The sequence below is a fragment of the Serinus canaria genome, chromosome 2, assembly GCF_022539315.1.
Source record: "Serinus canaria isolate serCan28SL12 chromosome 2, serCan2020, whole genome shotgun sequence".
In the NCBI taxonomy this organism is placed as follows: domain Eukaryota; kingdom Metazoa; phylum Chordata; class Aves; order Passeriformes; family Fringillidae; genus Serinus; species Serinus canaria.
This window is the reverse complement of record NC_066315.1, coordinates 24,809,997-24,837,265: the sequence shown is the minus strand read 5'-3', so window position 1 is coordinate 24,837,265 and position 27,269 is coordinate 24,809,997. Positions and strand designations below refer to the sequence as shown.

Here is a 27,269-nt window from a genome sequence, read left to right as displayed (position 1 = left end):
TAATATTGATTGTTTTTCCACTGCTGCACAGCTTTGTGCCAGCCTTAGCCATCATTATATTTTATCTGATTTTCTTTTTCCAGGATGCCGACTGTGAGTCTGAAGATTGCATAAATCATCCCCATGCTTCTTGCTTTATTTCTTATTACGAAAAAAGCTCTTTAGCTCTTCAAGGTGCAAACTATCTTCTCCAGGTGCTCAGCTGAAAATCATCTTTGAGAAAAATCATCCCTTTAAATTCATCCCTGTGACTGGTTAACCTGAAACCTTCTTGGTATCATTGGTTTTTGAATCTTCTGCTTGTTCTTTGTTATATTATTTCATTTTTGTTCTCATTTGTAAGGGATAGAAACAGTCTCAGATACTGAAAAGCATTTAGACATAAACTTCCCAAGTCAGTGAAGTGCAGTTCCTAGGAGCTGGGAACCTATGCTCCAAGGAGAGTTGGACCTTGGAGCTTTGTTTCCATAAAGCAAGAGTAATTTAGAAATATGGAGCAAGTGACATGCTTAAGCCTTAAGGTACACACATGTTACAAAATCAAAAGTTGATGGTAACAATCCAGAATTTTGTTCTCATGGAGGTTCTTGTCTTCATGATCAAAGCTTAGCCCATCCTTCCACGGATTTTGTTTTGGCTTTTATGCCTACTCCTTCCATCTTCAGCTCCAGGGATCCATTTTCCTTTATTCCTGCACATTGTCCCAGTTCCTGCTATCAGTGTATTTTATTAGTATGTTCAGAAGCTCAGGGTTGGATTAACTATCGATATTAGGGTGTTAGCTGTTAAATTTAGGGTATTTTACATTAAAGAATAGTCCTTCAAAAATTGCTACCAAGATAATTATTAGTTTATTGTCCTATAAAAAGTATGTACAAAATGCATTTGTTCTACAAAACCACTGAAAGAAATACCATAGATACCAAGCCAGAATGCTTGAAGGATCTCTTTGATTCAAGGGACATGAGTGTTGTAAACACGAAGCATGCAGACAGAATTTAAAAATCGAGTGGATAGTATTTCTAAGACATGAAGAAGACAAGTCTTGCCTATCTATGCTTAGCAAGAAATTCTCCTCATATTTTTTGCAGTTTGATGTCTCAGTATGTATGTAAAACAGTAGGGCTTTGCAACCAAACTTAAATATGAATGTGAATCTTCGTCTCTTCTTTCCTCCTGATGCAGTGAGGCATGGACTCTGGTTTCAAGAAGCCTTTGGAAAGCAGTTCTTTAAAGATAAGTATTCCTTCAGGGCAAAAAGAATTCATTGCCCAGAGAAAGTGCCTTGCAGGCAGCTGCATCTTCCCTACCCACTCTGATGTGAGTTTGCTGCTGCTTGGCCGGGCTCCCTGCTGGGGCTGAACTGTGGCAGCAGCTGGATGAAGATGAGAAATTATCATCAAGCTCTTCCCAACAACTTTTGCCTTGCCTGTCAAAGTGAGACCTGTGTAGAGCTGAGATGGTGTTTATGAGATGGTTCCTATATATTAAATTATTTCCTTGATATTAAATCTATATTGAATAAAGTGACAGGAGTTTTAGGACAGGCAAACAGCAGAAGTGTGAAAGGATCTCCAGCTCTGAAGCTGCTCTATAATGCCAGTTTTCTTGGATCAAAATGCTGATATATGAAAATACAAACACTTTCAGCAGAAGCAGAACTGGTGTTCTTTAAACAGACAACAAAGAGCCAGTTCTTTGCTGGCCTGGGAATCTAACTATTCTTGCTCAGAAAGACTGAATCTGAAGCAATGCCGAAATAAATCACATGGAAGAATCTGCCGAAAGGGTGAGCTTGTGGAGAGGGAAGAGGAGGTATCACAGATCAAGCAGTGCACCAGAAACACGGCTGGAGGCAGCAGAGAGGCAGGGACAGTGCAGGTCTGATGTGGCTTTATAATCGCCCCATGCCCACGGGGTTGTGCCAGGGTTTTGATTAATGTTTTCAATCTCTGCTGTTGCCTGTGTTTCCCAACCATTGCTGATAAATCAGTCCCTCATACACAGTGGCTGCTTGCTACATTTCCAAGCAATGTGAGCTGTAAATTGTGCTCATTTGGGGTATTGACCTCTACCTTCCCCGAGCACAGCAGATCCAGTTTGAAGATGCAGAAGTGACAATATAGCTGTGTTAGTTTAAACAGGATATGCACATCATCTTAGATTCTGGTTTTATTGGTAGGGGACAGGATAAATCCTGCTCCAAGTGCAGGAATTACAGCTCTTGCTGACAGACATCCAAAATGAGCATGAGTGATGCAAGGCTGGCTTGGCTTTGATTGTGTTGTGTGGGATGTGGAGCAAAGGGGATGAGAAGTGAATTATCTCCATCAGTGTGGAGTAGATGGTGTATGAACAAACTCTTACATCATGGAATGGAGCTTAATATGTTTGTTCACCACCCCAAGACCATTAGTATAAAAGCCAAGAAAATAAAAGAAAATATTTCTCATTTAAGCTTACAGTTGCCTTGATTTACACCAGTTATTAAAATGTTCCCTGAGGAAAGAAAATAAGCAAAGTTACCATTTACCTCCTGAGCCTCTGAATGTCTGAACCAGTAATATGGTAAAAACATCAACATCTTATAGCTATTTATATTTTGATTTTCTGTGTACTGCTGTTTCCAACATTATATAGAATATGTATTGTAAAATTATGTTCACTTTAATGAGTCTGAGTTAATTTACTAGATCTGTATAGAAAAATGTGCCTGCAGTATTAAAAGCATTTTATTTCCATTTAAAAATCTGTTGCCATAGTGACCAATCACAACTTTCTCAGTAGCTTTGTCTAGGCACTGGATGTAGGCTTTATTTTTGCTTCGTTTAATTTTTTTCTCCTTCATTCTCTGGGCCAAGTCCTCATTTAACTCATTTTTTATTCTTTTTATAGTCTGTCCTTTTCCAACCATATTCTCAATTAAATCATTTCAACTAAGTTTAAAATAAAGATCACCACTTGGCTCTTCCTTTTAAATCATTATGTAAGAAACAGGAAATTTCAGTGCTGTGCACTGTGGGCTTTCTTTGTCATCAACAGATTAGCCAGACCTAACATAAGAAGTCCTGAAATATCAAAAGCCCCAGGAGTGTGACACATTTTAGTATCAATATAGTCGTGTCAAAGACCTGGTGAATTGTATCTAAACCTGAATAGCACTTGGAGGAAACTCTTCAATTTCAAGATATTTCAAGAAGATTCTTTATAATTAAACCTTTAAAAAAATTAACCCACTCATCATTCTGTTGCAGCACAAATCTTGTCAAGAATGTACTTCCTTCTGAGAAATGGTAACTCGGAGTGGTGCTTTTGTTCCTGGTTGAAATATAAAACTTCTCCAAGAGAAGAATAGGCTAAAGTGCTTTCACATGGCTGTATCCTCTCCACCTAAGGGTGGTGGAAAATTCTTTTACAAGGGAAGAGGCACAAGAACATTTCTGAAGCAAGGATAAGTGTAGAGAGGGGTTGTAGTTACCCACTTTTGCCACCGCCTTTCTAGTGGTAAGACTTGTTTCCTTGGTAGGCACAGGAAAGAAAATAAAACTATTCAAAGACAGACACAAGCCAGAGTGAGTTGGTTTGGAGGATTATGTGACTCTTACAGCATGCCAGTGCTCAGCTCAGACGAGAAAATATTTTTCCTCTTGTGCCCAAACATCAATACCTACAGCACAAATATCTGAGTCTTGAGTTTGTCACATTGTCTCCTGCAAGAGTCTGTGGAAACACTTGCAGGGTGCAATTTCACTTGTCTGAAGATGGAAATCAAAACCAGGTCAGACATACTCCAGAAACATCAAGTGTAGAATAAAAAAATATAACCAGTGCTATAAATCTAATTGTGAAGTAAGTCAAATAAATGAGGGTTACAAATAACCCTACTCTCTGTAGGAGAGTATTTTTAATAGTAAAGTACAGATGTTTGTCAAAGGCAGTAATTTAATCAATATTTAGATAAGTGAGTTGATTTGTTGAACATGTTTAGTAATAGTATGCATAAATAAAAGTTAATAACAAATAAGGTATGTGCCATGGTAATGTTAGAAACTGCTTTCAAAAACTATGCAGAAATAGAACATTACTGGTTTTCTTTTATTAATTAAAATTTTTGCTTACTTAACAGTGAAATAAAATTGTGATACAAAATCCATTGTGCTATTCAGCAAACTACTTTTTTTTCTCTTAATCCATCTAATTTCTCACCTCTGAGTCAATGGGAAGTGCACTGAAAGATCTGATCATCATACAGATATGGCTGCTCCCTGGAGAGGAGTCCACAGAAGAAGTCAGAGAATTCCTTTTAGAAAATCCAGCTTTTCCTTCTAAGGATATTCTGGTCTTACCAAAAGTGACTCACTAAAAGACAAATCTCCCCAAACCATTGTTAGTTTATTCTGACTTATTTTCTTACAAGTGATGTGCATTGTTCACATGAATACTCAGAGAAAGTTGGTACTGCAAAAAGTGACTGTAAGTACCCAAAGTGCCTTCAATCTGAAGGACTTGCAGTGAGTCTCTGAGGAAACACTCAGAGGAAGATTTGTGAGGTGGTGATGTGCAGTTCTGTGACTGCTGTTTGAGATCCAAAGCAGAGTGGTTCAAAGAGAGAAAATTGCCCCAGGATGAAGAGGTCTAAATATTTGGTTTTTTCCCCAGTTTGGCCATTGATGGCTGTGATCCCCAGGGCATGTGAGGGGTGGAAGGGAGGTTGTGGCTCCCAGTAATGACCTTCTTGCCCAAACCATTCCCTCCCAAAGGCTGCTTGTGATCAACACCCTGGGAGACATCCATGGCACTGTGTTGGTATTCTAGTGGCATCTGCACCTAAAAGTGTCCAGTGTACTCCTAGGGGAAGGAAAAGAGCAGGAATTGGAGACCAATCTCTGAGCCAGCTCCATAAAACACCAGAGACTTTAGGCATTTTAGGACTCAGAGCAAAACTAGACTCCTGGCACAAAACTTTGAGGAAGCTGCAAGCCAGAGGCAGCGGTGTGTGTCCAGCTGAGGATGTCAGGGTTAGCAGGTCTCCTTTCCTGTGCTCTCTGGTGATGCTCAGGTTCCATGGCTTCATCTGAGCTGCTGTGCAGAGAAGCCCTAGGCCAGCCTGGGACCAGCAGACTCATCTGTCTATATTTTCTTTAGAGCTTTGCACAGCACTTAGGTGTGTCAGGGAAGACAATTTACACAACAAAGTTGAAGCCCCACCCGGGCTTTAAAGGAAAGTGCTGAAAGTTCCAACTATGTGAAATTTTATTGAATTGTAGACTTGTGCCACTACATTATAAGAAAGCATGAATTCAACAAGTTTTGAAGCTGCTAATGGGAAAAACCCAAACCCAGTCACCAAACCCAGCCACTAAACCTAATCACTAAACGCATTTATATGGATGTAGAACCAGAAAAAAATCAGAAAGTTTATATATTGAGAGAGATCAAAAAAAATCAGAAAGTATATATACTGAGATAGATCACAAAAATGTTTTTACAGGTGGTATTGAAGTGCTCTACAGCCTTCTGACCACTGTATGTGGGATTGCTGAAAGATGAAGGTACACCACTTTATTTCTTGTTCACGATTCTGGTATTTATAAGTCAAATTAATGTGGTCAAAAATAAGAACATGGGTAGCACTATGTGTTACCTCCACACTTTGATCAGAAATGTTGAGCTTCTCTCAAAGTTGCTAATCAGGGGTTTAAAATACAATCATTGCTGCTTTCTTATCACACAATAGAAATCAGCTGTTGGTTTTAAATTTCAAAGTTTGGCTCATGTTAGAACAAAAGGCAAACCACAGAAAAAATGTGTGTAGTGTCTCCTAAAAGCTGTTGTCTGCCAAATTCTAGTGGTTTTGTTACCACATTCTCAAGCTGTCTACCTTCTGGAGGGCTGCTGGGGGCAGTCACCCAGGGTGCTCCAAGGAGATGAGGAGAACTACAGCTTTTCTGGGTGCCAGGTGTACAATACTCCATGCTGTGTACTCTCTAGCTCCACTTTGCTTTCCTTGTGATGATATTAGGCAGAAAACACAAAGTCTACCTTCTTCTAGAAGGTACCTCAGAGCCTACTGAGATTCATGTACCACCTGCTCTTGAGCTGCTTTAGGTTGAGAGTGAGATAGATGTCTACATCTGAGAGTGCTCTGCAACATCCCGTGGGTGCCTTCTCTCCTGGTCACTCATGTGGCACCTCCTCCACAAAAGCAGAGTGAAGAAGGTGTGGGTGCAGGGTGCTGGTTTTGGATGCTACAAAGGCTCTGGTGCTACCAAGGCCACCTTCTTTGCTCTTTGGCACATGTTTACAGAGGAGAAGCTATGATGCAGCAGCTCTCAAGGATTTCAGTACATGTTGGATTAGGTCCTACAGTCTTTTTCACATTATCTGCTCATAGTTTATGCTTAAAAGAAAAGTTAAATAGCTTATGATTCCATTATATCTTTGTATTGTTATGTCAGACTGTATTTCACTGTCTGCCCCAAAACACAACTGTGCAACACAAAAATGTGATGTATACACCAATGCTCACACCAGTGTACCTAAGACTGCAAGAGTCTTTGGCAGTGGTTAATATTTGACAATGGATCAAGTCTCAGCATTCAGGACATTGAATTTTTGTTTTTTTTATTTGCAAGTGCATGAAAGTAGTGCACATAGAGTGGGTTTGGAGTCAGAAAAATTGTGTATTGCCTGAGAGTCCTACTGTAAAGAGGAGTGATAATGACAGGAACATGCTCTCCTTTACTTGTCTTTGAAGTCAGGAGCCTCCTTGCTTTTATACACTGCTTTAATCTTTCAAAAGCCACATGGCCCTCTCCCTCAGCTGAGTTATCAGTCACAGTGTTCGAGGAGCTTGCTGCCCTGATAGCAGAATGTCACCTGCAAGACTGAAGGATTGTACTGCCAAGGCACACTACTGGCTCAGCAGGCTTCTGGCTGAAAAAAACCCACCAGCATTATTTTCTTTATGCTTGTTTCAGGGCTAAACTGTGGCAGTGCAGTGATAAACCATCAGTACTATCCTGCCCACCCAGCACCCTGTCAGCTCCAAAGGGCAGATTGCCTGAGAGGACCTCTCTGACTTTCGATCTAGCCTGGCATCTCTCCAGTTTAGCAATTCTGCCACCTATAAAATAATTAAAGCAGCTTGCTTTGCCACGGCTTCCAGATGCAGCAACAAAAACTGCAGCAGAAAGGCAGTAAACAAGAGCTGGGCTAGGACAGAGCCTTGCTTGAGGCTGTTTTTGACAGTGACATGTTCTGACATCTTGTCATCACTAAGAACCTTTTCATTACCTCACATCACCATGAAAGAACCAAAATATACTCAGAAACTTATTTGGATACCCAAATTTATGCAGATGCCTCTGGGCTGCTCATGGCTGGCGGTGCTGGAATCTTCACCCAGCTCTGCAAAGGCCAGGTAGGGACTTTTGCTGGCTTTGAAGCCGGACAGGGCTAAATGCCAGACTGTATCTGCAAAAGCCTTTTCAACACCCTCACCCATAAATCTGCTGATGTCATTGGGACAGGCATTTTTCCCAGCATTGAGAAAATCAATATGGCTTGGTGTCACTGCAGGAAGGTTTTCACCTTTTTCATTGTAAAAGGTGCTGTGCACCTGTCTTCCTGAATGCCTTGAGGTACCAATCTCTTCATTAGGTGAGAGTAATGAACTCCTGATTTCTAGCTGGTTGGTGACACTCTATCTATGTGCACTGGTAGGGCGTGAGTAGGGACTTTGCCTTGCCCTGTGGCAATGGCCCAGATGCTGTCGGAATCTCTGCTCCCAGTTTTTGAATGGGGAGCTGAGAAGTGGCTTTTAACAGGGCTAAAGAATGCAAGGTTTAAGAACATGCTGAGATATCTGAGCAGGCCATCTGCAATTTCCCCTTGATCAGCTAACAGGGTTAAAGGGGTGTTAGACCACAGCATCTGTAGAGAATCTTGTCATTCCCACAATCTGCAGCTTTAGAAGTGTTTTTCCTCATCTTTCAGTTGGCAAACCACAGGCTTTGCTTGTGATTTCTGCTTTCTTGCCTGCCAATTTTTATTTTTACTTGAAGCTAGTTCAGCACCTGCATGTCAGCAGCAATCTGATGGATGTGGCCTTTACATTAACCCAGTTTTAAGATCTGAATTCAGCAAAACCAGTGAGCTCAGTTTAAGACCTCACTAGACTTTCTTTGAACCTTTCCACACTGTGTTGACATCTTCTGCTTGTTTCTGCAGTGAAACTACAGCAACATCTTCTTTATCCTCACACCCACATGCCCTTTTCTGAATTTCATTCAGTATTTGTAGAGCAGCTGGGGGTCACTGAGCACTGCCTGACTCCTCAAGAGCTGTCAGTCAGATCTGCCCTCAATGCCCTCCAGAGCCTGGGGCCCTCAATGCCCTCCATGAACTGAAGGATCCACTTAATACTATCACACTGCACTGCAGGCTTTTGTATTTAGTCAGATTATCCCCCCAAAAGTGCTCTAGAATCATTTCTAGACCTTTAATATTTAGTGTAAATTCATTGTAAATACTTTGGCAATGCAGATATCAGATCAGACTTCAGATTAACATCATTATAGGAGAGAGTAAAATCTGGATAAAAAGAGAGTTTGGGCTTTTTAAAAGTTTGTTTGGCAAAACATACTGTATTTCATTAATGACTTAAGAATGATCAATTTTGAAATAGTTGTGAAATCCAAATCTGTGTTTACATAGCTTCTGTATCTTACCTGTTAAAAAAGATGATAATGATATGAGATAGAGAAGCACATGTAAAGAGCTTATTTTTTACAAGTGAAAGACTGAAGACTTCCAAAATTTTTAGCAGAAAAATTTCTCTTTACCTACAGTAATTTAAAAGCTGCCTTTTATTTTCTCAGTAAGCAGTCTCAGTTCCATCAGTTGGGAGAGACAGGGAGAGAGGAAGCCCCGGCATCTACAGTCTGCTACTTGTCCTACTTCATGCATGCTTCCCCAGATGGAATAAATCCACCCTTGGACTTGTTTACTGAGGGTTTCTTTTCTTTCCTTGACTGTACAGGAGTCTCAATGACTAAATTAGCATGAGACTTTTCTTGTCTCCCTGCTCTGCCCACTCCCTCCACTACCAGGCTTGGTACCTACCCCTCTCCAGCTGATTACGTGCACACAACTCATTCCTGCTTTAGTCTTGATGCTGTGTGGCAGGAGGTCACCCTGAGTGCCCCAAAGCCAAGACCACAGGGGGGTTTGCAACAGACTGAAAAATCAGTCAGGAGTTTTCCAGCCCTGCTGCAGCCCCTTGGCCAGCTGGGGCGTGCTGGTGAGGGAAAGCCAGAGCAGATGTGACAGTGCCAGTGGGCACTGTCCCAAGACCCCAGGCTGGCTGGCATGTGCTGGGGAGGTAGGCTGCTGAGAAGCCCAGAGCCTTCCTTCAGTCAAGGGTGACTTGATAAGCAGAGACTTCAAGGGAGATTCATTCCATCTACCTTCAGGATCTGCAGAGAAGATTTCTGCACTTGAATTAGTCACTGCAGGCTCCTTTCCAATGAATGCAGAGAAATGCCCACTTCCTAGGAAAGATTTCTTGAGCTATTTTAAGCACCTTTTCTATGAATTGCTACCTCAAAGTAACTGTTTTCCTGCTGTGACCACAAAGGGTGTCTAGGTGGCCTGACAACATCAAGAAGCATGGTAAAAGCACAACTCAGTTCAAAGGAATGACAGCAAAGTACTTGAATGATAACTCTTTTAGGGGTTACTAAAAAGGTAAAGCTCATCATACTGAGTTAAAAATAATTAAGAGCTAGGAAAGAAACCTGGGGCATTTATCCAGCTTGCCCCCCATTTCCTTACTCTTCCTTAGCCCAGGCTTATTGTGTTTGTTAGCTGTTGAGCTGAACCCTTGGTCTGACACAGGATGGCCACTCTTGCAATCTTACAACCAGCTCTGATGTTTTCATCACCCCTGCAGACACTGACATTTGATCAGATGAATTGCACCCATCTTGTCTCAAAATCAAGTTCTGGACAGCAAGCAGTATGTGCTTTTGCAAATCAAACTGCAGTGTAAATAAATGAATGAAAAATACTATGCTGGGAAAGCAGTCTTGGTGTGAAACCTGAGATAAGAAACCAGCAGAATCTGGATTTTTGATCAGGGGTCAATCTGCATAACAGCAGGTCTGTTTGTGACAGACAGGATATACCTGATCTCCAAGGTCTTTGCCCAGATAGAAGGGCTCACTGGAAGAGCTTTAAACTATATTTGAAGGGGGAAGGGGATAAAACCAGTCTAGATAGAGACAAGCCTGGAGGCAGTACATCAATGTTTGATGGATGGTGTGCTAACATGCTCCTTTAGTCTGCTGCCTCAGTGGCAGGGGATGGAGATGGATGGAGATCCACACAGCAGCAAAGATGCAGGTGTCATTGAGGTGTTAGAAATCACACAGATGTGTGAAAATGGTCATGCAAAACTCAGGGCTTCTACCCCCAAGAAGGCAGTGGGAACAACAGCCCAAAGGACTTGCATCTGTGCCAGTGCAGGTAGAATGGGCAATAAACAGGAGGAACAGGAATTGATTATGCAGAAGGAAAATTATGATACAGCTGCCATCATGGAAACAAAGTGGGGAGGCTTGCACAACTGGGGTATTGCAATGCAGCCCTGTCAGCCTGACTTCAGTGCCAGGGAAGATCATGCAGCAGATCATCTTGAGTGCCATCAAATGCAATGTGCAGGACAAGCAGGGGATCAGGCCCAGCCAGCACGGGCTTGTGAAAGACAGATCCTGCTTGACCAACCTGCCTCCTCCTGTGACAGGGTGACCTGCCCAGTGGATGAGGGAAAGGCTGTGGATGTGTCTACCGAGACTTTATAAATCCTTTGATATCATTTCACACAGAATTCTCCTGGAGAAAATGCTTGTGGTTTGGATGGGTGCACCGCCCACTGGGTGAAAAAGCTGTCTGGATGGCTGGACCCAAAGAGTGGTGGTGCATAGAGTTAAATCCAGCTGGTGGCCAGCCATGAGTGGTGTTCCCTGGAGCTCAGTATTTGTGCCAGTCCTGTTAAATATATTCATCTGGATGTGGAGATCTGGCACACCCTCAGTAAGTTTGAGGCAACACCAGCTGTGTGGGTGTTGATTTGCTGGAGGGTAGGAAGGCTCTGCAGCAGGATCTGAACAGGCTGGATCCACGGGTTAAGGCCAATGGTATGAGGTTCAACAAGGGCCAACTGCCAGATCCTGCTCTTGGGTCAACAACCCCATGCATTTCTCCCAAAAAACCTCATCTATCTATAATTTCAAAGTAATAAGAAAAGGGAAAAGAAGTATTCCATAACTGAGGGGAAAAGGTATTTTAGAATTCCTTCTCTTCCCTGACACACTTTACCTGAAGCACTGCTATGTCTGGAGCATCTACTTGGCCTCGAGGGCAAGAAGAGCAGAAAAGCCCTTTTAAGTGATTGCTCAGATGTTCAGAAAAGTGCAAAGGAATGTGTGCAGGTGAGGACATTCACTGTGCAAGGAAGGGAAAGGTAGCTGCTGAGGGAGGTCATTAGCCTGCCAAGTGTGTTCCTCCAAAAGCAGAAAGCACAGGGAGGCCAACACTGAAGATGATGCAAAAGCAGATTGCTGAATGGAGGAACCCTGGAGCCCTGAGGTGGGTTCTGCAGCCCTTCTCCTGCACAGAGGAGAAAGATACTGGTGGGAGGGTGGCGGTGGAAGAAACATAATTTGTGGGGAAACTCTGGTATGAGTGTACACTTATTAGCGCGTACATCCCAGCAGAGGTGTACACGGAGAATCGAGCATTCCACACCACGCAGTCTTAGTCTGACACACTTAGGTTTGCACAACGCACACATTTTTTATAACGGAGCTGGAAGCTGGTCCACCTGCCTTTCCCAGGGGAGCCGTAGAACGGAGCCTGCGAGATCCCCTGCCCGGCCCGGTGCCGGGTCTGGCGGGCGGGCAGCGCCGCGGCAGCGGGAGCGGGAGCGGCAGCGGGAGCGGGAGCGGGAGCGGGCACGGCCGGGCGGGGCTGGGGCGAGGAGGCAGCGCCGGGCCCCGGGGGCGGGACGGGACGGGACGGGACGGGACGCGGCGGAGCCGGAGCGGCCATGGGGAAGCTGCTGGCGGTGGCTCTCGTCGGGATAGCTGCAGCCTTGGCGGCGGAGCGGCTGCTGGCCTTCCGGTGGGTGAGCGGGTTCCGGAGCCGCGGGTCCCGGTGCCGGCGGGGCGGGACGGGGTTGAGCCCCCCCGGTGCGGGGCTGAGCCGGGCGGGGGCGGCGGGCGCTTCCCTCCCCCCTCCGAGCGGGAGGACTCGCAGCTCCCGGACTCGGGTACGGCGTGGCGAACACCTGCCCTTGCACCGGCGCCGTGTCAGCCAGAGGGGAAGGGTTCTTCATCATCATCTCCATCATTGCCGTCAGTATTATCAAGGGAGCCGCTTTTCCCAGAGAAGATATAGGCACTTGTGATGCCCTTTTCATCCGATTCCGGCATTAACTAACTTCGGGACCATTTATGCAGCGGAAATGCCCTTTGCACTGAGTGGACGTGAAATTCTCTCCAGGATGATGGGAGCAAGAGGGACAAGCGAAGAAGGTGCCCGGGGCAGGGGGTAGTACCTCTGTTTTTATAGAGCCTGCAGTTAACAGGGATGTGCCAAAATGCTGTCTGTAAATTTACCTCTTCTCCTGCCGACTGGCCAAAGAGTCACTCCAAATAGTTTGCCAGAAACTTGGGTTATGCTCTACCAAAGCTGGCCTCTGGATAACAGTAGCCCCTATGAACATGAGGATTCCTGTGATGGAGCTTAGACTTTGGGGATCCTAAGCTGTGAGCTGAAATACCCAGCCATGTCATGCTCCATGTCACACACCTCATGCCATGAGGTATGAATGTGAACACTGGTGTTACAGCAGCTTCTGTCCTGAAAGCTCCCAAATGCGTCACTGGTCCTTTCAGGTCAGAAGTGATGCTGAATTACTGTATTGGAAGGTGACAAATTTGCTTACATTCACAAGGACTCCTAATGCCTGATTTCAAAGCAATGGCACCCAGCTAATTGAACTTTAGGTAGATAATAATTGTATCTAATTATAGAAGGAGACCTCTACTGCTTGAACCCTGGTGTCTGGCATGGATGATGGCTGCCCACATCCACCACAAGTGTTATTGGTGGTAGCCATGGTGGTAACAGGGCCCTCCTGTCCTGGAGTTGCACAAACTGGGACAGCAGAACTGGAACATACTCCCAGGCTTTAGTGGGGTGAGCCATTTCAAAGGGCTGTGAAGAGCAGAGGACTCCACCTCTCCTCCAAACTGAATGAACAAGTGAAACATTAGGAACCTGGTAAAGGAGGATCTCTGTGAAGAAGCAGGATCCCCCTGTCTCTGTAGCTCCCTGTGGGTTTTTTTTGTGTGCTGTGTTTTCTGCAATCTGCAATGTACCAGCAGTCTTAAGACACTTGCCAAGTTTGGAAACACACAACTTCAGATCACAAAGTACTCTAAAAGTAATTTAACACAGTCTTGAGAGGAGAAACTGTGGGTGGTGTTAGCTCTTGCCAAGGGTCTTTTTTATTCATCCCCTACCCAGAGGGCAAGAATCCAGCAAAGACTTTCTGTAGTTCCTTTTGAATTTGTTAAAAGATCCCAGAATCAAATCCCAAGTGATTCATGATTGGTTAGTCTAGAGCTGAAGAAAACTAAAAGAGAGAGGTCTTTGAATATGGAATGGTTTCCTTCTGAGGGAAAGGGAAGGCCTGTGGTCTGTGTCCCATGAAGTAGGGCAGCAGCTGGAGGACTCAAACCTGGAAAGAGAAACTGTGAGGGAAAAGGTGCCATGCACTGGACTTGCACCAAGTGGCAAAAACTCTTGCTTTCTGTGAAGTTGCACCCAGCACATATTGCAGGTCTTCCATATTCCAGGCCGTTCCTAGTATGGCCAGTTAGTAATCTTGGCCATCTGGCTGTGTGGCTGAGGCTGTCTGAGCTAGATAAACTGACACATTTTGGAAAAGCCTCTATATATGCTGCAGGCTTGTGACTGGTGTCCTTTTGAATTACTCTCATTCCAGCCCATGAAGTGTTTCCCTGGGAATGCTGTCGGGATATCATCATCCCTTGCTGGCTGCTGGCTGAGTTCCTGCTGTGCTTTTGGCTCGGGGTGGCTTGCAGCCTGCCTAGGAAAAGCTGGTGAAAATAGGGAAGGGAAAAACCCTAAGCAGGCAGCAAGGCAACTTCAGGCAGGATCCCCCTGAGCCACCCTCGAGGGCTTGGTGGGTTTGGCTGTGCCAGGATGCCGGTGGGGAAGGGGGCAGCAGGGAGACATCCCTCCTGTGCTGTTTGTGGGCTGGGAGCCAGCACTGTGATCTCTGTCAGTTCTCCTGTGCTGGGAGAGAGGGCTTGGGAGGGTTTAACTTGGCTCCTTTCCTTTGCAGTTGTCTGCACTTTTTACTGTTTTTCTTATTTTCTTTTGGCCTTATATTAACAACCTGTGTCAGTGATACAGCATTGAAGCAATTTACATTTCATATTTAAGTGATTAAAAAAATGCTGGACTGACATACCCTGTAGTGCTCAACTGTATCACATATTTTTCATATCACTGACTGATACTGCTGTTTACTTTATGTTTATGCCTAAAACCATAACATAAACATGGCAAGGTTTTGCTATGGGATCTTTGTGTTAAGAATTTCCTGTGATTGCAGCAATAGCCTCCACATATGCCTGTGATAGTCATGCAAAAGAGTTCCTGTGTTAGGTTAAATGCTTCCTTCAGGAAAAAAAAAGAAAAAGAAAGAAATATTCCAGCACTCTAGAATACATAGAAATGCAACATATTTTCTTGTGTCACTGCAGACCAGCATGGTCAGACCTCCTGGTTGTTGTGAGGTGGTGTTCATGCAGATTTGCAAACAACTTGGAACAGAGGAAACTGAGAAATACAAACTTGTGTCTGCCTGTCTGTGTCTGTTTGTCCAGTGAAGTATGAGCCAGAGGTGGAATTTCATTCACATTCATGAATGAAATAAGCATTGATTAAGGGTAATGTTTGGGGTGGTTACCAGGAGGGAAGAGGAGAGGATGGTAATTGCTGAAAACCATACTACCAACTCCTGCTTGTTATAAGGGAAAGGGTGCTCCTGCCTTGCAACAGTGCTATTGCTACCTTTGAATGTAGACAAAAAATGAAGAAAGTGCAACTGCTGGTAGTCACCAAAAATAGGCAGTGGGCTGCAGTAGAAGATTGCCCTCTCTCCATGTGAAACTTTGGTTCTAATTGCAGGGTGCTTCTATATTTAGGTGTCTGAAACCTGAAGAAAGTGTGGTTATGTTCTCATCTGAGCTGAAGTGGATCATGAAAGCTTGTTGTTGAAGCTCATGAACAAAATGAAGTTTCTGAAGTTACTCAGAGTAGAAGAATCACTTAATCCTTGCTCATGTGTAACCATTGCAGTGATTTGGAGCAGTTGCTGTTGTTGGTTTTGGAGCTTGCTTATTCAGTATTTTACGGCTGATTTGTTGCTGAAATGTGGCAGACAATAAAACTGAAAACTGGGAAAGCTACCTGTTTTCAAACTGGCTGTGTGCTGTTTAACCCTGCTCTTTCCTCTTGCAGGAACAGACTCAATGCTTCACGGGAAGTAGCCCCGGTGAGCCTCCCGAACTGCCGGCTCATTAAAGGCATCGGTACGTGCTCAAAATAACTGAGTGCATTGCTTTTGTCCAGCCTCTTGTGTAATGGCTTCTTAAAGCCAGCTTCCAAGCCTGATCCCAAAAGCAAACTGCTAATTTGACTTTGATTTGCTACTTGGACTTGGAGATAGGTAGAAACTGCAGGAAAAATAGTACTGAAAAGCTAGCTGGGTATAAGTCGGTATTAAGTTTCTTTTCCTTTTCTTAAAATTGAGTATCTTGCAAACACTTCTCCTTTGCTAAGTCACTTAGAAAATGATTTGGCTTTTAAATGAGGGTGTGCTGGCTCTTCAGGCAGGTACCTACAGGAAGCTGTCAGCTGGTTATGCCTTGGAGATGAGAAATGCTGCAAGGGTGTGTGAAAAATGCCAATCACTTGTTTTTAAAATTTTAATAGTAATAAAATCGCCATAAAAACAGTAATACAATTAGAGTAATAATAATTTGGACTATTTTAATTAGGACAACATGAGACAATAGAAACAAAGAGTTACGGATGTCCAGGTACCTTTTTCTGGGCAGCACAAGCCCGAAAAAGGACCCCTGTTAACAAAGGATTAACCCCTAAAAACAATAGCCTGTTGCATATTCATACACTTCATACATGATGCATAAATTCCACTCAAACACAGGATTCTGTCTGGTCATCGTTGACTTCTTCCTTCTAATCCTAAAGATGTCATCCTGTCCGAGCGAGGCAGGAAGAAGTTCATTTCTCCTGATAATGGAGCAATAAATTCTCATTCTCTGCAAGATTTAGGTGTCCTGTGACTGCTATCTCAGTGCAAGTCCTTTCTTTAGGAAAACAGTATCCTACATAGCATAGCTTCTATTTTAACATCTTGTTATAACCTAGAACTATATTTAACACATTACTTAAGAGAATTAATACTTTCTAACACAACACATATAATATTAATTTTAATATTTGCCAAAAGCCAATTATAAAATGCGCATTTTTCACGGGTGGAAGCCTTAGGAGAAGGCCCTAGGCGCATGCTGAAGGAGCGGCTGCTAAGTGCCAGCCAGGCTGCCCCTCCTTAGCGCCGCATTTTGGGATGTTCGGGAGCCGCTGGTGCCGCGGTGCCGGGGGCGGGCGGGAGCTCGGCGCGGTTGTGCAACGCAGCTCTGCGGTTCCAAAGAGCGAGGGGTCATGTTTGTCATCCTAGTCTGGTTTGCAGAGAGGTTTTACAGAGTGGCTGAAATGTTGACTTTGTACTTTGGTCCATGTGTTTAGCACATAGCAATATTTATTGTTTTTTTTCTCTCCACTTAGGATACCAGTTTATACAATTTATAGCTTTGAAGTGGATTGCTTTTTTCTGTCTCCCTTTCTCCCAAAACACCTCAATGCAGGCTTGATGGCTAAGGATTTCCCCCTCCTTATTATTTTTGGAAATGGCTTAAATTATGTTGAATACTGTCCGGATTTTTCATGTGTAAAAAGTTGTTAGATGATCTTTTACAGCCTTGCCTTTGAGTTTGCTGAGTCAGTGAGTTGATTTCATAAATCTTGTTTCTTCCTCGTGTCAGGATTCAAACATCTTTATAAAGTCAAATTGCTGCTATGAATGTGTATATGCAGAGTCCTGTGCTTGAAAATACGTACAGAAAAAAATTGTTTTAAAAAAATTTTCCAGGTCTTCTAGATTAAGCTGTAATTTACTCATACAAGACTATGAATGATGGTGGTGATTGACGTAAAATAATTTCTGAGTAATTTTTTTAGGCACATCACTATTGCAATCTTTATAAGACTTTTTTGAAACATGATTGTTTCTGTTCAGGAAACCTGGAAAAGACAAATAGAGTTTGTTTCATTTCTGAACAGTATCTTGGTTTTTGTGCCTGACATTTACATGCAGATTAGGTTGTTTCTGACAACCTGTCTCTGCTTTGAGGCAGTGGATCAATTTACAGAGCTTTGTTTCTGCTTCTTGCTGGCTCCTCTCACGCTGCCCCTTCACACAGAGAACTGCACCTTGCCTTGCCTTTGCTCTGCAGTTTGCTGCTCATTAGAAAAATAAAAATGCCAAAAATTAGTTCAGCAGGCCCAGTGTGGCAGAAAGAGAAGTAACAAAGGATTGTGCAAACTGAAAAGTTGGCACGTTCACTCAAACATCTTCTAAAACTCATTTGCTGTGACCAGGGGGCTTTTATCACTCAGGGTGACCAAGGATCCCTAAAGCTTAAATGCTGCCTAGGTAGTATTGTTCAGACATGGGGTTCTGCTGTACTTGCATGGGTGACTTTGTCTAAGGGTACATGGATGTCTTGGCCTCCTGAGCCTTTTTCCTTTCAGATGCCAGGATAAAGCTGAATAAACATTCTGTCTTTATTTTAATGTTTAAATCAGTCTTTCTGAACTCTTGAATGCAACATAGGTCCCAGAGCTGAATCATCTGGATCTGAGCAAAATAATCTTAATCTATCTGTTCTGTACATGGAGGAGCAGACCTCTGGTGCAGTCAATGAAATATTAGTGATGCATCTATAGTAAGTGAAGCAAACAGAGTAAATGGGAGACTTCTCTAGTAGACTTTTTTCTTTCTGCACAGTTGCATCTTTTCTTTATCTTCCTAAAGACTTTAGTCTATTCTGCTTTTAAGTATTGTGCAATATAAGCACAGATGCAAACATTGAACAAACAAAAATTGCAGCTTGTCCTAAGCCTCATTCTCAAATATGTAGGAAAGGCTGTATTTGTAAGAATAAACACTAGCTTCTGAGTTTTATTGATGCCTTATCGTGTTACTGGTTTATAATAAACTAACTATATCTCCTGTACTAATTCCTAAAGTTCAAGAAGCTTCGACAGAAGTTGCTAGAAATACTTGCATCTTGGAACAATTTGTGAGATATGGGCAAAACAGTGTCACATTTTTGGACATGAAATCCAGATGGGTTTTTTGTTAGATGCACCTGCAGAATGCATCATACTAAGATAAAATAAAGAACAACAAAAAAGCCAACATTTCTGGAGTAGGCAGCAGTTTTTCACACTATCTTTTAATTTCTTTTAAATGCCACCACTCTTCAGATAATGCCATGGACAAGCTGGGCTCAGTGATACCATTTAGAAACATAGTGCATACAAGTGATACCTAAGGAGTCAGCTCCTAACTCTCCTGGCCCACAGGGCTCCTGCAGCAGCAGCAGCAGCAGCAGCAGCAGCAGCAGCAGCAGCAGCACAGAGCCCTCCCAAAAGGGCGGGCAGAGTCCCTGAGCTTCCCGGCTGTGCCTGCAGCCCCTCCTCGGCAGCGCTGGGTCAGCAGCGCTGTGCTGAGTCAGCATTCCACCGCAATCCTGAGCCTCCGGCTTCCACACATTCCAGGACCTGGCCATGGAGCCCCCAAAATGTGCTTTGCTGGGCAGTTTCTCTTGGAGCAGCTGGGTGCAGGGCTCTCAGTGTGCTTCTTCCACCGGAAACTTGTAGTTTTTAATGGTCTGCTCCCCATTAGCCTGCTCATCTTTCTGCTTGGCAGCCTCGCTGACTCAGGAGCGATAAATGATTATATCTCTGTTTATTCACTCACCAGTGTGTGCTGCCAGTAAAAGCTGTCTGTCCAGCTCATGTCACCATGGCAATTGAGCCTCTCAGCATTTATTTATGCTATTAGCTTTGCAGCAATCCTGGGAAGTGGAGAATTACCACTAACCCCATTTTATAAATTAACCCAGGCTTGGAGATACTGGGGCAAGGGAAAGGAGTTTGTGGCTCAAACCAGAGTCTAAGCTCAGCTGAGAAAAACAAACAAACAAACAAAAAAAAGCCCAAATTCAAAACTTTAATTGGTAAATGCAGGCTCAAATGTTTCTGGACACATCAGTGCAGATGTTGTCTCCTGCTTGAGTTAGTCAAATTTCAGAACCAAACCCAGGGTGGGATAACAGCTGACTCCTCCCAAAATGCGTCTTCAGACATTTTGCTCCTCAGGAGGCAGGGATACTCTGCTCATTGCCATCAGGGGATGAAGCAGGAACTTGCTGAGGCTGAGGAGGAGCTGGCCTCGGCCAGAAGTGAGAAGTTGTGCCAGTGCATCTTCCCAGGGCTGAGCTGGGGAGGAACTCTCCTGGACGGGTCAATCTGGATTCTGGTTCCTCTCCACAGAGGCTGTCAGTGATCCCAGGATCAATTACAGCCCAGGCAAACCAGTGCTTGGATAAACAGGAGTTGCTTAAAAGCAAACAGCAAACCCAGCTCAAATGTGCAGGTGCTTCCTTGGGAAGAGGTGTTGAGGTGCAAGGGACTGTGTGACCCATGCAGGCTCAGACGTGGTTATGGCAAAGCAGGGGGGGTGTGGAGACATGGGACAGGCTGGGTGGAGAAAACTTGTGTTGATGGCTCTGATAAAGAAAACCCACCGGAGAATTTTCCTTAAGCAAGTGCTCCTGAGGGGTTTCCCTCATCATCTGGAAAGGGACGTGTGAGGAATGCTGGTTTTGCTGGTGATTTGGGGAAGAGAGGGGAGGCTTCTCAGGGGACTGGTGAAATGTGGGATGGCAAAAGGCCTTCAGCATTGGACTAAAAGCTCTTTGGAGAGTGCTTTATGAAAGCCTAAAATTGTTCAAATGTTCTTACTAAGGAGTTTTTATTTTATCTTCCTTTCTTAAAAAGGAAAAATATTACAGGAGCTTCAGGAACTGGCAGTATTGGAAGTGGAAAGTTGAGGTCTAACTTGAGTTGAGGTCCTGGAGTTGAAAGTGAGGTCTAACTATGAAAACCCTTAGCTATTGCAGATATAGTAGGTTCTCTGTCACTTGAGAGCTTTAAGTAAATATTTGGCAATCCATTTTTGTGAAGTGTCTGAGCTCAATCAGGAGAATTAGTGTGCACAATTCCCACAGCTGCTTTATGCAAGCCTGAGACCTGAGTCACGGGTATGGTCCTGCCCTGGAAACCTCCATGCCCACACTAATTGCTTGCTGCAGAATTCATCCTCAGGGGCTGGTGATTCATCCCACACCTGGTGATTCATCCCACAACATCTGGGGGCACCTGGAGCTGGGCAGTGGCACCCCTGGGCCCCCAAAAAAGGTGAACCCCAGTACTATTTCCTAACCCCATGTGCTGTCTTCTGCTACCTCTTTTAATGCAGCAGCCAAACTTTCCCACCAAACACCATCGTGTGTGTGGTCATACCAGAAAGGGTCATTCATGAGAGCTGGAATTGCACTTAAAAGGAGATTTTTTCCAGTGGGAAACACTTAATGTCACCTGAAAACCCCTGTTTATCTCTGTTTGGCAGAAACTGGTTCAGAAGACATCGATATACTTCCCAATGGACTGGCTTTCATCAGCTCTGTAAGTTCCCATGCCACCTCCCCATGCTGGGCCTTGCCTGCTTCCTTATCTGCAGAAGCCAGAGGTGAAAAGAGCAGGAGGGGCTCTTTCCTACAAGTCTGACTGGCTCCCAAAGGACAGCCCAGTCTTGTGCTGGCTTAGCTGTCATTCCCCTCAGTGTGCTTCTTGCCACAGAAGTGGTGTTGGTGGCTCTGACACAGGTGTCCTATCACACTGACTCACCTGGCCACGTAACCTTGGCTTTCTGTCGTGCTACTTCACTGAAATGTTGAGGTGTCAAATCATCTGCCATGTTAAGAAGATGTATTAATTCCCTAACTTTAAAAAAACCCCCAAATATTATGTATTGATTTTGCTGTTTCTGATTGTGTTTTTGCCTTCAAGAGATAAGTTTTCAACCTTTTCTTTGCAAATATTATGGCTGGCCATGGGACATCCTCAGGTGTGCTTGCAAGTCTGATCAAGGCCCTGGCTTTTTCAGTCCTGTGATGCTCTTGTTTACCTTTCATCTGGGAATTATTTTCTTATGTTTGGATTCTACAGGGCTTGAAATATCCAGGAATAAAGAGCTTTGCTCCGGATAAGCCAGGTGAAATATTTTTGATGGATTTGAATGAAGACAATCCCAGAGCAGTGGAACTGAGAATCAGCCGAGGGTTTGATCTGGCATCCTTTAACCCTCATGGAATCAGCACCTACATAGACAGAGGTAAACAGCTCGAGATGGTGGCAAATATCAGCCTAGAGAGCACAATCAGAAATCCCTTTGCAGCCTTGCCCTGCCCCCCAATGGTGGTTCTTGCTGGGAGACAAAAAGGTTTGGGGTTTTTTACCTTTTTTTTTTGCTCTTTTCTAAATGTCAGTTGCTAAAGGAAACACACTTGCACATAATTTCAGTCTGTCTGAAAGAGAAGGATGCCCTGGATAATTAAAGGAAAAAAAAAACACAGTAAAAGTTAGGGTCAAAAACCACAGAAAATTGATTTTACATTTACCTCTGTCTCAAATGTTTTGAGGTGATACATCCTTCACTGACTAGTAGTGCCCAGAATGGAAACTTTTGTGGCAAAACAGTAAATTATCATCTCCCTGTAAATTACCAAAACCTCTGTTACTCTTTGGCCAAGCCAGGTTCTCTTCTCCAAGATATGTTCTCCTACGTCAGACTCTGACTACCAATAAAGTATCTTTTCCCCTGTCCTTTCATTGGGCAGGGGAAAAGATACTTTTTTTTTAGCAGGGCAAGTAGAATTCTGCAAATATAAAGAAAACAGTTGCTGCAGCTTGACCTGCATGCCCATGCAGTCACCCATTAAGGGAAGGTGTTGGAAAAATCAGTGGTGGCTAATGTGGGTTCCTACCAGTAGGGCTGGGTAGATGGGCTGCAGCTTTGCATGGAATGCAGGGGAAGGATGATCCTTCCACTCTTCCAGGGCATTTGGTAGACAAACCCAAGAGCCCAAACTGCCTTCTTCCAGGCCACAAACCCTTCTTCCAGCTGACTGGGGCTGTTTTACAGATTGCAAAACCCAGTGGCTTGGGTGTAAGGATGAGGTGGTCGTTTCTTTTTTCCTTTGTTATCATTAACAAAGCAGTTCCCTGTAGAGCCAGCCTTGGAGAAAAGCAGCTGGAGATCTGGATCCAGTTGCAGAGGCATCTTGCAGAATGTGGGTACTCGTCCCTCTGCAGAGCCATGGCACAAATGCACCAAACTCAGCTGCCCCAGGGCTGGGTGCTCAGTCACACAGGCTGCTGCACAGAATTCAGCTGTTTCCATTTCTTTTCCAAGATGACACCGTGTACCTCTTTGTTGTGAACCATCCCCACCAGAAGAGCACAGTAGAATTGTTTAAATTTGTAGAAGATGACAATTCTCTTGTACACCTGAAAACCATTCGACATGACCTTCTGACAAGGTACTGGACTCAAATACACTCTTCCTCCAGATCAGGAGGTGAAATCCAATGTAGGATGACTTTTGGGTTCAGGCTATTGGTAATATATTTCCTCTTTAACCAGCATGCCTGTTTCTCTTACTGATTACTTCTTATCTGTGTAGTCAAAAGCAGTGTTTCTTCAATTTCTTCTCTAAATTAGATTTTTAATAGTTATATCACTAAATTAGTCTAAGTGCTGTCGTGATTGCTGCCAGTGAATTAGCTTGGCATTCATTTCTCCTTTGTTCATGTGACCCACACTCAGGTCATTGCAGATATGAGTCTCCAAATATTTTATTGTCTGGATTTCCTCCACTGTAAAAAGGAACATACATTCAGCTTTTTCTGTTTTCCTTATTTTTAATACAAATTTTTTTTGGTCTGTCCTACTGCAATATGGTTGTAAAATAAACAGCCAGATTGATAAAGTTGTCACAACACCTACCTGCTCTGTGATTTCTACTTGAATGTAATGAAAAATAGTACTAAAAATACTACTACTAATAAAAAAAATATTTCCATGTACTTATAGAGAGGTAGCCAGATCTCTAGCTGATGCCCTATGGCTCTATTCAGGTCTCAGCACTGCACTGTCCTGCATCATAGAAAATAGAAGTAAAAAGGATCTAAATAATTTGGTGACTACTTGAAGTACATCTATAAATGCAGTTTCTATGGGTATTGATGACCATGTCCTGACTGTATTCTGGGCAGTCCTAAAATGCTACTTCATACTTCTCATTTAATTTTTTTTTTTACATTTCTTTATTCTCTTTATTTGTTTTTTAGTGTGAATGATATAGTAGCCATGGGACCAGACAGCTTCTATGCCACCAATGACCACTACTTCTCTGACTTCCTCTTGGTGTTCTTAGAAATGTTCTTGGGTTTAACCTGGTCAAATGTTGTTTACTACAGTCCAAAAGAAGTTAAAGAAGTAGCATCTGGGTTTTATTCAGCCAATGGAATTAACATTTCACCTGATAGAAAGTAAGTTTTTCCTTACATTAGATTTTGTTTGATCATGCAGAAGTATCTGGAGGTCTCAATTTGTACACCTGGTACCTCTGTGGTCAGGTGTCTGACCTGGTTCATGTGAGGCAAGGTGCTGCCTGTGCAGCACAGAGTGTTGGCAGCACAGAAGTTTGTGCCTCAGTCTTTAGCAGCAGTGTTTGCTGCATTGTGTGGTACTTTAAAGGCAAAAAGGTCCAACAGTTGCTGTATTTTAACCAGCTGGTACAGGAGTTTGTGTGTCTTGCTTGCAAGGATTAATGGGGCAGGGTTTCTGCAAGCAGGGAGTGCTCTACAGTCCTACACCTGTATGGCTGAATCAAACAGTCCTGTGGTGTGGACAGGTGATTTAGAAAAAAATAAATTGTAATTGTGATTTTCTGGCTCCAAGGCTTATTTCAGTGTCATAATGGAAAAACTGGCACAGTGTGAAGCTACACTGGCACCTCAGCAGATTGGCTTCACTGCCCTGTGGTTGGCTTGCAATGTCTGTTTTTGTGTGGGCTTGCACAGGAGGAACTGTCTAGTTTTGGTGTCTGCTTACTGATATATATTCAGAGGTGCTTTTCTTTCTTTTGAAGGTACATCTATATTGCAGATGCATTGGATCACAGTGTCTATGTCATGGAAAAACATGCTAACTGGAGTTTAACCCATGTGAAGGTAAAGTGCTGCTGTTCTGTAAAAAAGAGGCAGATGTGGATTTTGGACAGAATAGTTTTGATGAATGCTTGAGATTTCAGCATCATCATCTGTAAAGTTCTGATCTGGGTGGCTCCTACTGTGGGTTTGCAGAGGCGTCTGCACACCCTGTTACAGAGCTTCAGACCTTCCACCCTCCCACCAACAACAGGGAGGAATCCTTGGGCATGCTGTGGAGCTGTAGTGGAAGTCTGCCTCAGGCAGTGTGGGTCAGAGCACTGAAAGCATCCACAGAGGTGTAGGTGTGAATAAGCTGTTGGGGGAAGCTCAGAGCAGCAAGCAGGTTCCTCATAGCACAGGGCTGGGGATGATGCATACCATGGGAAAAGACAAACAGAAGTAGGGGGAGAAAGTATTTCTTAAGAAAAAGCAGTCTAAGTTATGTCAAATTAGAAGTCTGTTGGTTATGTTGTAGTTTACTTCAAGGATCTCTGATATATTTAATTTTTTGTTTTTTTCTGTGTTGGCTAGACGCTGCAGCTGGACACGCTGGTTGATAACTTGTCTATTGACCCTCACACTGGAGACATCTGGACAGGATGTCATCCCAATGGGATGAAGATGTTCTACTATGATCCTGAAAATCTTCCTGCATCTGAGGTGCCTTTTGGGAGACATCACTGGTCTCTTGGCTATGTCTGTGCCAGAAAGTTGTTTTGTTCAAATTATGCTGGTATAACTTGACTGCATTTCATAGAAAGTGCCTGGCACAAAGTGCCTTTGTTAAGGCAAAGACCAAGCTGGCTTCTGCTCTCAAGTGAGAGCCTGAGCAGCATATACTCATTAACAAACACCTATTCAGATCCTCGGGCAATGACTAAATTATTTCCAACCAGTAGCTCAGTCACTCTGGACTCCTCAGGCTGCTTTCTGTGCAGCTGTGGACATGCACACAGATTCTGATGAGCTGCATTATTTACTGAGCCAGCACCTCTTTGCCAAACTGAACATAATTGACTGAGTGCAAAGTGTGACCAGAAACGTTTCCACAGGAATGACTAATGTGTGCAAGTGTGGTTCATCTGTAGGTAACACTGTAATTCCTCTTTCTATGAAATCATTGAGGTACTGGCAGTGGGGTGATGGTGGCTAGGAGTGCAGCTGGCTGCTGTCTGTTGGATTTCAGCCTTGTCTGAAGCTCCCTGTAAGACACTTATCAAAATTACCATGTTCAATAGCAACAGATTTCTGATACTAGGCAGTTGTTTACTCTGTCTGGGAAAAACGTGAAAATAAGAAGATATTAACTAACTCTTAGTCTGGAAAAAAAAGTGCACATTGCTAGTTGTGGGGATGACTGCCTGACTTACAGATGTTGCACAACAACTTAAAAAAAAAAAAAAAATCAGTGTTCATGAATGGTGCTTCACTAAAGGCCCTCTCAGAGGAATCCCATGGTTGCAATTTTCAGCAGCTGGTCATCCCAACTAATTTGTTTAAGTTAACATGCTGATGTTCCCCCTCTCCCTGGAGCATTTTCACCTGTGCCCATTCCAACAGCTGTCTCCTCCCCCCGCTCTGGCAGGTCCTGCGCATCCAGAACATCCTCTCGGAGGAGCCCGTGGTGACTCGTGTCTACTCTGACAATGGCTCTGTGCTGCAGGGGAGCTCAGTGGCATCCATCTACGAGGGAAAGCTGCTCATTGGCACAGTCTTCCACAGAGCTCTCTACTGTGATCTATAGCTCGTCACAGGCAAGACCTGCTGCCGTGGAAAGGATTTAATTCCTTGGGAACTCACTTAGTCTCTGCTAGATCTGCTAACAACAAAACTGTTCCAATAAAGGTTAACTACAGTAATGGAAATGTATTTTAGCCTTCCTCTCCAAAGTGAGACTTCTACACAATAGTAAAGGACATGGAATTCAAGGTGAGAAATTAGTTTACCTCTGTAATGGGGAGGACCCCATGTTGTTAACACAGGGTAACCTTGAAGTTCAGTTTCAGATTGTAAATGACTAAACTGTCAGACACAGAACTATGTGCTGGCTGGATTCCTGGTTTGTTGTTTGGTTGCTTTTTTCCCCCATGAGAAAACTGATTTTGTAAATGAGAATTGCTGACTACCAGTGTGGTGTGCATTCTTGTCACTGACCCCTGGCCCTTCCCAGAGACTGTGCTAGGGGGTTTTCTTCCAAACCTTCCTGTTGGCTTTCCTTAATGCTTCCAAAAAAACTGGAAGGAGAATAAATGCCATTTCAGTCTCATTCATTTCCCCTTCATCCCCTTAAAGCTATGTCCCAGTGTTACTTCAGTTTCATAAATTTGTTTTAATCCAATGAGAAAAGAGTAGGGCATCACTTTGAAGAGATTTCTGACTGGGTCTTTCAAAGGGAGTTTAGAAAAGCTTTTTTATTCTCTTAAAGGAAACATTTCCTGCACACCTTCAGCAGGAAGAGCATTAGCAGTTACTATTCTGTCACTACAGAGGGAGCATTTCTGGGCACTGTGCAGCGACTCTCCCGAGCCATGGTCACACATGTTCTGTGTTTGACTTCAGCTGGTGTGGAGCTGATTCCTGCAGCACTGCTGTGCACCAGGCAGCCCTTCAGGTTTACCTGGCATCAGTTACTGGCATTTTGCACTGCCAAAAGCCCCCCAGGCTTCCTTCAGC

General features: G+C 43.7%; 1 protein-coding gene across 1 annotated transcript; it reads left to right on the top strand.

The window, feature by feature from the left end:
* The first annotated feature begins 12,058 nt into the window (after positions 1 to 12,058).
* Positions 12,059 to 26,719, top strand: LOC103812828 (serum paraoxonase/arylesterase 2). The gene is made up of 9 exons (XM_030232236.2): positions 12,059 to 12,186; positions 15,625 to 15,695; positions 20,951 to 21,006; positions 21,550 to 21,715; positions 22,796 to 22,922; positions 23,733 to 23,933; positions 24,536 to 24,617; positions 25,128 to 25,256; positions 26,182 to 26,719. Exons 1-9 carry the CDS (start codon positions 12,113 to 12,115, stop codon positions 26,338 to 26,340), a joined length of 1,065 nt encoding a protein of 354 aa, XP_030088096.1. The 5' UTR covers positions 12,059 to 12,112; the 3' UTR covers positions 26,341 to 26,719.
* Positions 26,720 to 27,269: the final 550 nt, after the last annotated feature.

What these genes read in the sequence shown, in the direction of transcription:
- LOC103812828 (XM_030232236.2), top strand. Translation starts at nt 12,113, where the DNA reads ATGGGGAAGCTGCTGGCGGTGGCTCTCGTCGGGATAGCTGCAGCCTTG. An exon ending in AACATTTCACCTGATAGAAA is followed by an intron (nt 23,934 to 24,535) that starts GTAAGTTTTTCC and finishes TTTCTTTTGAAG; the next exon opens with GTACATCTATATTGCAGATG. An exon ending in AAAATCTTCCTGCATCTGAG is followed by an intron (nt 25,257 to 26,181) that starts GTGCCTTTTGGG and finishes CCGCTCTGGCAG; the next exon opens with GTCCTGCGCATCCAGAACAT.